Raw genomic sequence first — 14,306 nt, 5'->3', positions numbered from 1 at the left:
TAACAATTGTTGAATCTTACTAAAATCATAATTAAATCTGCTTCAGAGACTTCAAATATTGTATATGAAATACAGTGAAGAGTATAGACAAGATGCAACCATTGGATCAAAGTAATGTAAATTAATGCAGAAATCTGTCTTACCAAAAAGGAGAAGATTCCTCATTAGCTACCAACTTCAGTGAAGATTTTATTCAAGTTTGATTATATGCATCCCATTTGATCAATGCAACTGATCAAAGAAACCGCCTCTAAGACAGCTCAAAAACTACAATTTATCAGTATCAAGAAAATTGACTTTGCAGGTAAAATGGGTCACTTCAAATTCAACAATTCAACCAGAGTTTCTAATTAAACTAACTGAGGCTCTACAGTCTAGTAGCATAGAGCATGACCACGTTTCATCTGTAGAATCTATCTACTGTACAGGTTTTTATTCTGGAAAAAGAACAGGCTTGGGAGGCAAATCTAAGCTCTCAATCTCTTCTTCAAGCATCTCCACAACTTTGTTCATTGGAAGACGATCAATAGGCTTCATCAGTATGCACCATAATGCGACTATGATCATCTTCTTTGCTATTGTCTATTCATCTTCTGCTGCATCTCCGATTTCAAATCTTTCGTCTACTATTTGTTTATAAACCCAGGAAGTGAAGTAGTTTTAGCTGGAACTCTCTGCCGCCGGATTCATATTCTTTCTTTATCCATCCATTTCCATTAACAACATTCCAAAGCTACAAACGTCAGCTTTGTAGGAAACATTAGGAAAACTTTTGTAGAACAGTTCTGGTGCTATGTATCCTATTGTTCCTCATTGTAATGTTTTGAATATAAAGACATAGGAAAAGGCTAGAAAGCCCTTGAATGCTTAGATGTAGGAATAAATTAATGAGAGGTATTGTAGTAATTGTATATAAAGATGATAAATATAAATAGAAAGAAGAAAAAAAAAAAGGAGATCTGAATATTTGAGAGAGCAAACCGTGAGAGAGAAGGGAGAAAGAAGAAGAAGAAGAGAAAAGGGGGAAATTAGAAGGGAAATAGAAAGGAGTTGAAGGAAATAAGTTTAAAGGTAAGATTATGTATAAATGTGTTAATTAAGCTTTAATTTCGGTTTTGATGAATGTTAGGGTTTTGAAAATTTGTGTTTTGGGTTAATTGATGAATTAAGTTGAATGTTATGGGTTAATTGTTGTGGGTATTTGATTATTTGGTTGATTTTGAGAGATTGAATTGAAAGATGATGATTTTGAGTTATGATTTTTGTTTGAATGGTGAATTTGTGTTAGAAATTTGGAGAGAACAGTGGGTTTTCTGTTGAAATTCTGGGTTGGAGGTTGAAGATGACGAAAATTCAATTTGGTCCCTCAATGTTGGAAAATTACAGTTTAGTCCCCAAACTTTGGAAAATTTGCAGATTGGTCCCTGGAGCCTATTCCGAGATTCTGAACAGAATAACATATGAATTATGGGCAGAATTCCTGTATAGTTATGAAATTTTAACACTTTCAATTTAGTCCTCCAATTTGATAAAAATTACAATTGACCCTAAAAATTTGGTAAAATTCCAGAATGGTCCTTGGAGTATAATGAGATGATCTGGGCAGAAATGAGGACTAATTATGGTCAGAAATTCAGTATAGTAATGGATTTATGACAATTTCAGTTTGGTCCTTCAATTTGACAAAAGTTGCAATTTGACCCTTAAAAATAGGATAAATTACAGATTAGTCCCTAGCTGTAATATTAGCTTTTGCAGATTGGTTTGATGAATAATTAAGGGTTATTTAGTGAATTATTACCAATTTTATTATTTGTTTTATTATGGATTAGATTTCGGGAAAAACCGTTAATGTTGGGTTTTTAGGAAAAATTGACTAGTTAGTTCAAAAACATATAGGAATACGGAATACACCCTTAGTTAAGTGTATTAAATAAGTTAAATATTCTTTCGAGTCGTTCTTGAATATGCCTCCTTTGTATTCAGATAATCCTGATATTCTACCGGCGGGACGTCAGTAGGATTTCCTTCGATATCAGCTTTGAGTTTTGTTGCTTTCGAGTCAGGTGAGTGGATAATTTTCCATATGCATGAGAAATAGTATAAATATTTGATTTGTTATTATGAATTGAATCATGCTTCTTGATAATATATATGTTGATTATTATCCTTGTTTTGATAAAGCATGATCAATTGTTGAATCTGAATTCTTGATATGAACCAGTATATATTTTGAATTGAATTCTGAATTGATAGCTCCTCATTTGATTGATGTCATGAGTTGAGCCTTGAGATATAAATATGTCTGTTTGATTATGATTATGAACCTATGGTATGTCAGTCAGAATACCCATGCTAACAGGGTAGTGTTAGTCTTTGTGCACGTCGTATCTGAACCCTAGTTGGTCGGGGGAGTCACCAACCTGTGTGGACTGATCATCCCACAGTACGGAGCCTCATGCTCATTGCATTTTGATTTTCTGACGAGTTTTACCATATGATCTTCTTGTTATGGCCAATTTGAGAACACTTCCATAAGAACCTAAAGCCATACTTGTATATATATTTCTCATTGCTGTATTACCTCGTGTGTGTATATTGAACGTTATCTACTCACTGAGTTGTTGAACTCACCCTCTCATTATTATTCTTTTCAGGCTTATAGCTTGATAGTAGGTTACTTTTGTTGAACCTTCCGAACCTGCTTTTTGGTTGTAAATTGTACCTTCCTTTTATGTCAAGTTAGTGCTCCAAAACTATGAATTATATTAACTCTTGTATTAAGACAATTCAATTATATTATGAAGTTGATTTTGTTATTAATGCTGTGTTGAACTCTGATTAAGTTAGGATAAGTTTGTGTGTAAGTTTGGGTTCGCATAGGTATGAAACCTTGGAGGAGAACTTTGCCTATGTGCCGGTCATGGATCCGGGATTCGGGTCGTGACATTCATGCTGCAGTAAGAGTGACAGCGTTGATATTTGTAAGACACAATTTTGCGAGTCCGAAATCAGAAATTTTCGTTGTGTTCTCATCAAGAAGTATGATGTGAGGCTTGATATCAAAGTGTAGGATTTGCACATCACAACTTCGACGCGGGTATTCAATCCCTCAAGCAGCCCCCAGAGAAATCTCATACATTTCCTCCCAGCTCAAGGAAGTATTCCCTTCTCCAGGAAAAACACATTTATCCAGTGATCCATTCGGCATAAACTCGTATAAAAGGGCACGTTTTGATCCCTTGGTGGAAAAAAACAGTTATTATTACTGCGTTAACGTGGTGAATCCTTCCGATTGTTGCTGCTTCATTTATCAACTCTTGGCCATTTGCACTTGACTTGTCCAACATCTGCCACAAGAAATCCGCTATAAAGCTTCCCTTTATAGACAGAGCCATAGCCTCCTTAACCCAACCTGTCCTTAAAACCATAGGTCATTTTCTTAATTTCTGAGTAAAAGTATCTTATTGGTATGAAGTTATTCTGATGTTGCAGAAATTCTTCAGCAATAACAATATCTGCAAAACAAAATGACAATACAATAAAATCATCAAATAAGAACATGAAATTAACAGATCAGAGAAAATTGTTACAAGAAAACTATTGAAGTACGACCTTTGTTTTCAATGTAGCACCTCCCCTTTCCTCTGCAAATACCACATTTAACTCCATACCATCTAAGTTTAAATCCTTAAACAAGCCTTTTGCGGATGTCCCTATAGGAAATGTTTCTGTGATATCTTCTCGGAAATGATGTCTTAGCAGTCACCTTCACTCCGCACAAGCGCTCCACTTTTTTCATATTATCAGTAATTAGAACATAAGAGTGTTCCAAGGAGATGTGTTCGCATGAAGAGGAGACTTCGCTGGATTTGCACACTTCATGAAAATAATTAGCGGACGTGACTCTTTAGTGAATCAAAGCCAGGCAAAAGGGTCTTCACAACTGCAGTTGTTTCCCGTCAAAGAATGCTGAGGGAGAGAGGAGAAGGTATCCTTATTAACACGGGCGTCGACAACTCTAATTATGGAGTTATGGTAATTGATGGACTGTACAAGGTATTTTCCTGAATACAAGTGCAGGAATGTTTGATTTTTCTCACAAACTAGCTCATATAAAGATTAATCACAGTTTGGTGGATCTCCTTTTAGCCGAAAAGGAGGGCTGATGTTATGGAGATTACCACAAGAAGATGGAGCACAAAGATGATTAATCTGTGATGTGCAAATTTGGACTTGGAGACATATCAGAAAGAGAAGAAGGGCTATGCCTATGAGACCTGCAAAAAGGATCCTTGTTGTAAACATCTGAGAAAGTGAAAGGTTCTGTATCCTCTGTCTCTTAGGGCATACAATTTTAGCATGTATACATGCGCAAGCTCGAACTTCTGATGTTTCCAGTGCTGACAACATCAATACTGACATATATATTCTGTTTTCATTTGGTATCTATGCCAAACTCTCATGGACATCAAATTTTTCAAATACTAATGGAGTCCCACCTTCAAAACTATTGAGCTTTTGCACATGGCAGGCATTAGCTTCTGCATTCTTTTTATTATTAAGAGAAAACTCACGCTCCTAAAGAAAATCACACAACTATTGGTATCCTCACATCAGCGAATAGTAATTTTTAATAGCATTGATTTCAAAACATCTACATCAACTAGGCCCAAGTCCTTGTACTGAACAGAAATGGAGCTCCATAGAACTAGTGTTGGTGATGGATCTCTCTTTGTTTCGCTTGTTCATGTTGGTCCTTGTAGGCCACGGAATTGGAGATCATTGCCAAGAAGCAAGGTGTAGGAGACATGGCAACAGTCACAAGACAAGCAAGGTCTAGACTTCGTTAATGATATTTCTTGACATTTCTTGATTTCGTTGTAGTAGTCTATTCAATATCTTTTCAATGATACCATAGTGTTATTATCACAGTTTCGGTATGTCTAAGAAATCTTTTCCTTTTTTTTTTTCACTCTCCTCCTGCACTCCATTTAATTTTTGCATACCATTTTACAGTTTTAGAGGACACATGCTAGCCATGAGTTGTAGATATCATCTGTTATTTTTCTAAATACTTCACGGACTGTTGTTTCATCAAAAAAAAAAAAAATGCAGTGAAGTACACAAAAATCTATGCTGCTGTGTATCCAAGAGTTTGATCACCATGCATGACAAAATTGTCATGAAAGATCCTCGTGACATTACAGCATACCGGAAATCCATGATCAAACTATAGGTATACATATTTCTTGCTGGATTGATGATTATTTGAAAAGGTATCAAAGATAGGTTACTAAAAATCATTGAATATTGAATTTCTTTTTTTTTTTTTTTGAAATCTTTGAATCTTAAATTTGTTTAATATTGTTAAGTGGTTGCTTTTAAAGTGTTTTTTTATTTGAAAATACATAAAAATAATATTTTTATTTAAAAAAATTGATATTAATAAATAAAATTAAAAAATATATATTATTTTTATAAAAAAAATAAAAAGAAATCTCAATATTTTATCTCTCTGCAGCATTTAATTTGGACAACAACCTTTGCCCCTTGTTTTTTCTGAAAACTTGTACTGGTATCACCTGCCTCTTGATGTTTAATTACTTTGATTTTTCTATTGAAAATCTGCACGCTCCTCGACTGCTAAATCCACGTCCTTTCATTGAACCTTCAACCGTTTGATTTTCTTTCCCCTGCTGCTAAATCCACGTCCTTTCATTGAACCTTCAACCGTTTGATTTTCTTTCCTCTGCTGCTTCCTCTGATAGTTGGTACAAATAAAATACAGATTCTCACTTTGCCATTTACTTTGGAAAGGCATCCGCCTGCCTTTGTACCACTGGCATCTCAATCTGTTTTTTTGAGAGACCTTCCACCCCTTTTGTAATCTCAACTGGAAGTGTTTAAAGAACTCAGCACAGGTAGATGATCTCTTCAGTCATTTAGATCAATCCTGTGTGCACTTTTCTATCATATAGAAGTATATCAGACTTGCCATTTTGCTTTCATACTTCAAAATGATCTCTTAAAGGCTAATAACTAGTGGAAATGTTGCAAATATAACCTAGGCATCATCACCCATGTTATGATAGAACCGGACTCCTCTTTCTCAAGATTCAGCTGTTCCAAAAGAAGATGGACAATAGTTCTTTACAAGCAATATTAAATATATTCTAAGTTTCTAACACAAGCAAGCAAGGAGTGTGACCCAATACAATAGTTTTGATCAAGATTCAGCTGGTGGCAATCTTTCAGGAGAATTTCTGCAAATGGGACAAGAAGCATTCAACCGAAGCCATTCATCAATGCAATCAGAATGGAAGCAATGCTTGCATTCAGGAATGGTCTTGAGCGTCTCCATAGGCTTGTACTCACACAAGCATATTGAGCAAGTGTTGTCATCAGGCTTAGGCAACCTTCTGCTCTCGCCAAGGACTATCTTGGGATAGGACTCTATTGTTGGTCCATCCAACCCAGCAATAATAACTACAGATTCTGTATCAACCGTGGAATCGACTTCCGGTAGACCGCCCGATTCGCTGCTGCTTCTATCACAGTATTTGACCCTGCCACAGATGAAACATAGGAGACCTACTAGGATTAATGCCCCTGGTATCCCAGCTGCTGTGATGATGGCATAGAGAGCTGACCTTGGAAATTCTGACCATGTTGTAGCCACTAGATTAGTTTACGGTATAATTCTACTATCAAGAAGAGTAATGTTATTTTTATTGAATATTAAGAGAACACGTGTCTCAACAAAGATTGAAAAATATTTGCCACTCATTTTCCTAGACAAAGTTTACTCCCTCGAGAAAATTAAGAAGGATCCGTGTTGAAACTGTATTTTGCTATAATCACATAATCAATATATAATATAGTTTTGCATGGTTGGTTTCATACGTAATCTAATTTTTTTTTTATATCTATTTTTTCAAATTAAAATCATAAAAACTATCATAATATCAAACATCAATCGATTGCCAATGAGAACTTGTATGGCTTTGTTACATATGTTGCATTAGGTATAATTTGCTAGTGTGGCCAAAGGGGAAATAGTCTGAGTCAACCATCAAAAATTATGATTGCAATCTGGAAGGTGTTGAATCCATTTCAAGCGAGGAGGAGGATATTACATAATCTTCAGACCAATTCTTGGAGAAATATAGTATATGTAATAATTGGTCAACACTTCAGCTCTAGCAAGGCAGCCAATCACTAGCCTTAATTAAATTATCCAAAATGATAACCTCATGCAACTAATTAATCTGTGTTCTATAGAATATCATCTGGATAATAAGTTGCTAAGTGTATATATAGGGATAAGCTGCCAAGTCTCTACTTGTTCATGAGTTGATGATTATTAAATAAATTTAACAAAAAAAAAAAAACTTGAAACATCTCCATGATTAAGATATAATTAAGATTTTCAACTGGGATTTTCATTTGAAAATCACAGATTTAAATCAAAGAAAGATGGGATTTAAGAATAGAAGAGGACAATCTCCTTTTACTTGGTCAAAAATTGTAGCATTATTTTTTATTTATTTAATTCAGCATGATCATGCACTATGTGTAAGCTTGTTATAGGAGGAGGCTTCTCCAAAATATTCATTCCATCTTTATCAAAAATCAAATTATAACCCAACAACATTATTGTTTTTTCTCTAAGTTCATATATAGTTTTCTTAAATCAAGATGAGATTATTTTTTTATTTTATTTTATTTTAGTTTAACGTGGGTGTCTGGTCCAGCTTGCGCGTACCTCGACTAATCCCACGGGCCCTGAAGTTAACGACCATGTAAGCCTCTAGTAGCCATCATATGAGCAACCACATGACTCAAACCGGAGACCACAGAGGGAGCAAATCTCTTGGTCCCAAGCTTTTACCACTGGGCCACCACCTAGATGGTTATTATTTTTATTTTTATTTTTATTATTTTTTTTATTTTTCAATTGATTTCTAGGTAGCTCTCCGCACCTAATGTATTTATAAAAAAAAAAAACTTTCTCAAATTTAAATCCGAAATGATAATACAAAGAATAATCACACTTAATTAACAACTCACGCTAAACTAATTTACTAATTTATCAGAGTTTAACATTTCAGTCCCTAATCACCAACCAAAAACAAAAATAAAAATTCTAACCTCCATCGGCCTGACGGACTCTACCAACTTAGATTATGTCCTACCCAAATGGGGTCTTTTTTAATTATTATTTGGGAACATGATGTAATAGAATTTGATTACTTCAACTCTTAAAATTATAGTTTTTATTTTAATTCTCTTGATTATAAAACTTAATCAGTCACCTAAAACCTAACTCAAGTTATTTTAAATTGATTTTTTTTTATCAAAAATAATATCATTTAAGAGGTTTCAAAAAAAAACTCTAAAATTTTTATTTTAAAGGTTTCAAAAAATCAAAACTTAAATGGAATAATAACTCAGAGGTCAATTCACTCCACCCATGACCAGAGTCTTGGATTGAGTCACCTGATCAAGTTTGTTCTTATAGCTATTTTTACTATGTTTACCACTAGATAATTGCTATACCAAGGAGGTACCGACTGTCATGATGATGGCCATATATACATGGGAAGAGATTAGGCAAAGATCAGATAGAGAGTATGAAGCAAATTACCATGACGGGGAAGATTTGAGCAAACAACTTTACTAGAATTGATCTTGAGGGCACACCGTCCACCCCTCGACTCGCACTTTCCGCAGTCAGGTTCTTCCCAAGTGAGATGCAGGTCCTCGCTAAGGTCCGAGGACGAAATTTGCTGATAAAATGGCCAGTCAACTGGAACAGGAACCACCCTGATTAAATTACAGGATGAATTCCCATTCTGTAGAGAACTTACAACCGTTGAATTAGATGTAGCAAAAACTGTGTACGTAGAGCCACTAAGACAAGCTATTGGATTTAGCCCGTATTTCCTATAATCAGAAGATGAGCAATTAAAGAACGTGAAAGATTGATAGTAAAGGCCAATAAAAGGAGAGCCAAAGAGATTAAGCGAAAGGATTCGATCGGCAAGGCAGTTTCCCTGATCATTAATCCATATTTCTTGTGTGGCATAGTCTATAGCTTGAACAACAAATTTTCCTGAAGAGTGTAGCTCTAGCATGGTCTCATTGGAGCTACCACAGGATATGTCAAAACCTGGATAACCACATGCCTTCGATTGACGATTTTGAATCCGAAAAGGGAATCGAATCACTGGCTCGCTGCGGTTACAAGCAGTCCTCAAGCAAAAGTTTTGACTTGTTGCAATGTTTAGATAGGAGATCATGGTAAGGAAGAGGGAGATGGAGGAGATGACTTTGAGAGAGTACACCATTTTGGTGGAGAAAATCTGATGCTTTGTGATATGTAGAGACCAAATGATGAGAAAAGATTTTAATAAAGAGAAGAGTAGAGGGGGGTTGATTCTAGTGCAGGTTCCACTTGCTGCAATGTTGGAACTTAATCACACAACCACATAGAAGGAACAAGTCTACCAGGACATCTTTTGTAATAAAAAAAATGGAAGTCAACCCTGTCGTTAAATCATAACAGAACCAAGGATTCAAATTGCCATGTATGATGCTTCATTTTCTCTAGTGTCAAATAGGATTTACATGTAGGAAAAAGCTGTGATTGCTTATTTCAATCGATTAGATGTGGAGAAAATGATCACTTCTTGACTCATGTGGATACAAATTCTACCATGATTTGTAAAGCCATGATTGTCCTTGCCGAGCTAGCACTATATTTTTACAATTACATGGATATAAACGAAGATTGATTTCGAAAAAAGCTTATGTCATTAGATTGATTTTTAGATTTTTAGATCAATTACTTTTATTAAAATAATAGTATTTTATTTTTTTATAAAATATTAACTCGACTATATTTAAATTAGATTATCATTAAAAGCTCAATCGGATCGAATGAGTTTGGCTATATCGACTAAAAACCACCTTGCTTGTAACAAGCTTCAAGTTCATATCAATCCGCTAGCTTGAATCGTGTTTAACAACTTTGGATGAGGGCATTTCAAACTACAATTTACCTAAATCAGAATGGTTGGTATCCATCACTTATTATAGAATCAATAGGTGATCATGTGTTGGGCACCGACCATCCAGATTTCTGCATTTGCGAGACTGTGTCTCTCTTATCAAGATTTCCAATCATAACATGGTTGACTGAAACTTGTTTGCATATGTGAGATGACATTGATAAGAAATTTTTCAAGTAAATTGTCTTCCAAGATCAATTATGGCAGGATGGACGTTAATGCATATATCTTTGAATACCTTTTGAGAAGATTTGCAGATTGGATTCTGAATACACATTGGTTACTTCAAATGGATGAAACTGAAGTTTTCAACTTCATATTCAAAAATGAAGTTAAAACTCGTCAATTATGGCGGCTAGATTGTATAAATAACGAACAAGGTTAAGATCCACTTGGTCCTGTTTCAGCCTGACTCGTAGGTGCACCAATCTCCATAGCATCAGCCTGCGGGATTAGCTTGAGCCCAGGAGGTGGGGAGTTCCACTCTGCCAGAAGAGATGCTTGACTGCACCAGAACAAGCCATATAAATCTGCACAAAAGTTCCCCACTTTAAACTGGAGCTGCATCTCACTCTCCAAAATCTTGAATAGCTTGCTCAACAGTCAACACCATTCACCAAGTGCAAAAGGGTGTGGCAATCAGCAGGATTTGAATTAAGTATTCCAACAGACTCTCCATGGAATCTGACTCAACCTCAAGAAGTCTGCAACCTCTCCCTTTAAAGTGCTCATCTGGAATTTCTCCACCAGCACCAGCCCGTACCGATTGCCCAATGAGCTACCATCTACATTTAACTTCCACCAGCCAGCTGCCAGTTTTTTCCCAGAGATTTCATGACAGCTAGACAGCTTAGAAGTCGTGGCAATCCTTTTAAAACCCAGAAGAAGGAAATTTTTCTTCATATTTTGCCTAACAACAATCTGCGACGGCAGATCCACCATGATGAATTGCCCAATCCTATTAAAGCCATCCAGAAGACAATACAAAAACGAAACAATTTATAACCACTAGAAGGCATATAAGAAGTAGTAAACTACATCCCATTCTGTCCAAATAAGCTTTATCACCTGCTCTTGTAGGACTAGACAGAAGCACAGGCACAGCATAAATAAGCCATGCAGCACTCTTCATAAGCAAAATAATGTGGGCTAGAAGAAAATGACAACAATCTTAAAGAGTTGAAAAACTTTGATGATTCATGGTTACAACCCAGAAAATCACTACAATCAATATTATTAGCAAGATCCAAAATTAAACTAGCATTAATAAAAACAAAAAACATGGGGAAAAAGAAATCTAAAAATCAGAGCAACGACCATTGCGTTCCCAATCACCAAATCGAGTAGGCTCAGGTCCTTTCGGCCCACCAATCTCACCAGTCTCTTTATTCACATACTCTCCACCATCTTCATCATCTTCTTCATTTTGAGAATCTTGATGGGTTATTTCTTCCTGTTCTTGTTTCTTGACAGTTTCTTGATCTTGATTTTCTTGTGGCAGCTGCTGGGTTGCAAGCTTCACGATTCGGTCCGTGTATTCGGATCTAACGGGGGTTGTGTCTATGACCCAAGTTTTGGAGATGGTGTTTGATGATGATGATGGTGCTAGTGATGAAAACAGACGGTTCAGATTGATTCTTCTTGCTGCTGCCATTTTTGGGTTTCTTGTTTAGCTCTCTCTCTCTCTCTCTCTCTCTCTCTGCATCTGCTAAAGTGAAAAACAAAACCAATCACGTTTTTTATAAGAGAGAGACAAAGACAGACCGCGGCGCTGTTTCAGGGCTGTTTTGTTGACACGTACTGCTCCTATAACCTGCCACGTGCTAGAAAGATATAAATTAAGAAGCACGTAATTTTTCAAGAAGTAAATTGTAATTTAGTCCCTAATTTTTTAAAAAACTATTGCAATGCGAAACACATTTATATTATATAGTCAAGAGAATTCCAGGCATTAAATTCCCACAAAGGCTGTGATTTTCGAAATTAGTCTCTGGTAATGTGATTTATGATCTTATATATACATTAGTTGATGGTAGAGGTCAAAGGTACAAGGTCATGGCTCTGGTGGTACAGTGTTCTGATGCTTCTTCAAGCCTTTTCTCACCACCTTCATCCATTCTTTTTTTCTCCAGATTACCATTGTTACCGTCAAGCTTCATGGCTTACCGTAAACCATCTCAGCTGGCTTCTACATATCCAGCACAGTTCATAATCTCAACTCTTGAGCAAACACCATTCCTATTATACACAAACAAGCTTGTGCAAATAAAGCTTCCCGCACCACCAGCCAATGCTGCTGAGGGGGGCAAAGCTTCTCTTCAGCCTGAATGCACAGTACCAGTCTCAGAAAGGGAAATTGAGGCGGTCCAGGCGAGGAAGACGTTTTTTGCCATCTTGAGGCTTCAGGACGCTGAACATTTTGACAAAATCACGTAAATATATATGACATTGAAGAACTGTTCAAGAAATTAGCCTAATTCAACCAAACAACCGTCAAGAATTTACAACAGTACACCCCAGCTCAGTCCAGGATAACAGTTCTCGAAAATTATTTCCTCGAGGATTCTTTGGAAGCTTTTAAGAACGGCACTGCTATCTTGTTTTCTGGTCCAACAAGCAAATCTTTTTGTCACCTCTCGCTTAACCAATTCGTTTTGTTCCCTCTTGCAGGTGGGTGGCATCTTCTGACTTCACAACCAATAAGCTTATGGAAGAAGGGCACTGCTATCTTATTTTCTGATCTAATATTTCATCCTCCTTTGTTCCAGTGAACTGTTCATTTGCACTTCTAACTTTTGTTGCCGATGTATAAAGGAGAAGTGACTCACGGTGGTGGATTGGAATAGTGAAAGTACGCATTTGCCCTTGACAAAAAAAAAATTGGATGGACTGGATTTTGGGGATAAAATGGTTTTTAAGAGATCCATTCGTCATTTTATAATTGTTAGGAGGCATCTCGATTTTTTTACAATTTTATAGTGGAATTATTTTAATACTCTTAAAAGTAAAAAAAAAATAACTATAGTCTAAGAGCATTTTTTGTACTTTAATTTTTTAAGTACAGGGTAATAACTTTATTGCTTTTCAAAGTATGGTTACAAGGATATTTTGTAATTTCAGAATGGTTTTTTCATATTAATTATTTGATCATTTGGTCCCATGACTAATGTGATATTTTGATAAATAAAATTTAAAAAATAAAAAAATTATTGACTTGTGCATTGCACACGTCAACTGCTCTACTGTATGTAGGCAGAGCATGCAGCTGACTCCGGTGATAGGAACCATCATTCCATCTTGTTATTCAATTTGTCTCGGCATCCTCTTTATTTTAGACAGCATGTGCATGGTGATTCCCTCTAGTTTGGTTCTGGTTTGATTTTTTTTTCTTTCATTTCTCTTTCAACACCTCGATTTGCACGCTACTCCTCAAATAAATCACGACAGCCCTTCAATAATCGTTGTCATACCGCATCATTCGATTCATCTCAGCATCTTCTTTCTCTCTAGGTGGCACGTGCATGGTGATTCTGTTTGGTTTGGAGTCGGTTTGATTTTCTTTTATTTCCTTCATTTCTCTCTTGTCCGTCACAATTTGTGTGTTGCCCTCAAAAAAATCACAACGAACCCTTCAATTTCTTTTCCTTTCAGATTTAATTCTTGTTCTTTTAATTATGATTTTTTTATTTAAAAAAATATTTCAAATTGAAAATTATTTTTAATTTTATTATCCTTTAATTTTTTTCTCTTTTTATATTTGATCTTCATTCTTTTAATTATTATTTTTTTATTTTATATGATTTATTAAGTTATTCTTTTTTTGTGATTTCAGTCTTCTTCATTTTTCTATTCTATAGGCATGATTCTAATTCTTTTTAATGTTATTTTTATGTTTTAACAAAGTTTTTTAGATTATTTTTTTTTAATATTAAATTAATTGAGAATTAAATTATTTTAAAAGATTCACTTGATTTTTCATGGTATTAAATTATAGTGAGTCTTAAATTTCTTTTATTTCTAAAAAAAAATACTAGTATTGCCCTGACTTTTTATTCTTATATCCGGAAAAACTTGGCCTGGCGGTAGTGCTGGTCATCAATATTAGAACACAGAGTTCTCCGATCCATCCTCTAAATTGAAGGCAGAATTGTTTCAACTCTTCCATGGCAGATCAAATTCAATTGAAGTCTGCACTTCTTTATGTATATAGCTAAACCACAAGGCACAACG

The 14,306-nt window shown here is 35.4% G+C and overlaps 2 protein-coding genes, 1 long non-coding RNA gene and 1 pseudogene across 3 annotated transcripts; 1 reads left to right on the top strand and 3 right to left on the bottom strand.

Annotated features, from left to right (window-relative positions):
- Positions 1-3: 3 nt before the first annotated feature.
- On the bottom strand, positions 4-3,626 carry LOC127904337 (rust resistance kinase Lr10-like; annotated as a pseudogene).
- Positions 960-2,823, top strand: LOC127904338 (uncharacterized). Its single transcript, XR_008057377.1, has 2 exons — positions 960-1,071; positions 1,987-2,823. It is a non-coding gene; the product is annotated as an uncharacterized LOC127904338 (long non-coding RNA).
- Positions 3,627-6,086: 2,460 nt separating the features above from the next.
- Positions 6,087-9,817, bottom strand: LOC7475597 (putative RING-H2 finger protein ATL21A). The gene is made up of 2 exons (XM_024586608.2): positions 8,651-9,817; positions 6,087-6,663 (listed from the first exon to the last, which is right to left on the bottom strand). Exons 1-2 carry the CDS (start codon positions 9,351-9,353, stop codon positions 6,230-6,232), a joined length of 1,137 nt encoding a protein of 378 aa, XP_024442376.1. The 5' UTR covers positions 9,354-9,817; the 3' UTR covers positions 6,087-6,229.
- A 1,430-nt stretch (positions 9,818-11,247) lies between these two features.
- Positions 11,248-11,816, bottom strand: LOC7453829 (uncharacterized). Its single transcript, XM_002321401.3, has one exon. The coding sequence runs from the start codon at positions 11,728-11,730 to the stop codon at positions 11,374-11,376; it is 357 nt and encodes a 118-aa protein (XP_002321437.1). The 5' UTR covers positions 11,731-11,816; the 3' UTR covers positions 11,248-11,373.
- Positions 11,817-14,306: the final 2,490 nt, after the last annotated feature.

The sequence above is a fragment of the Populus trichocarpa genome, chromosome 15 (genome assembly GCF_000002775.5).
Source record: "Populus trichocarpa isolate Nisqually-1 chromosome 15, P.trichocarpa_v4.1, whole genome shotgun sequence".
Classification (NCBI taxonomy): Eukaryota; Viridiplantae; Streptophyta; class Magnoliopsida; order Malpighiales; family Salicaceae; genus Populus; species Populus trichocarpa.
The sequence above is the reverse complement of the archived record's forward strand: the minus strand, read 5'-3'. Positions and strand labels throughout refer to the sequence as shown.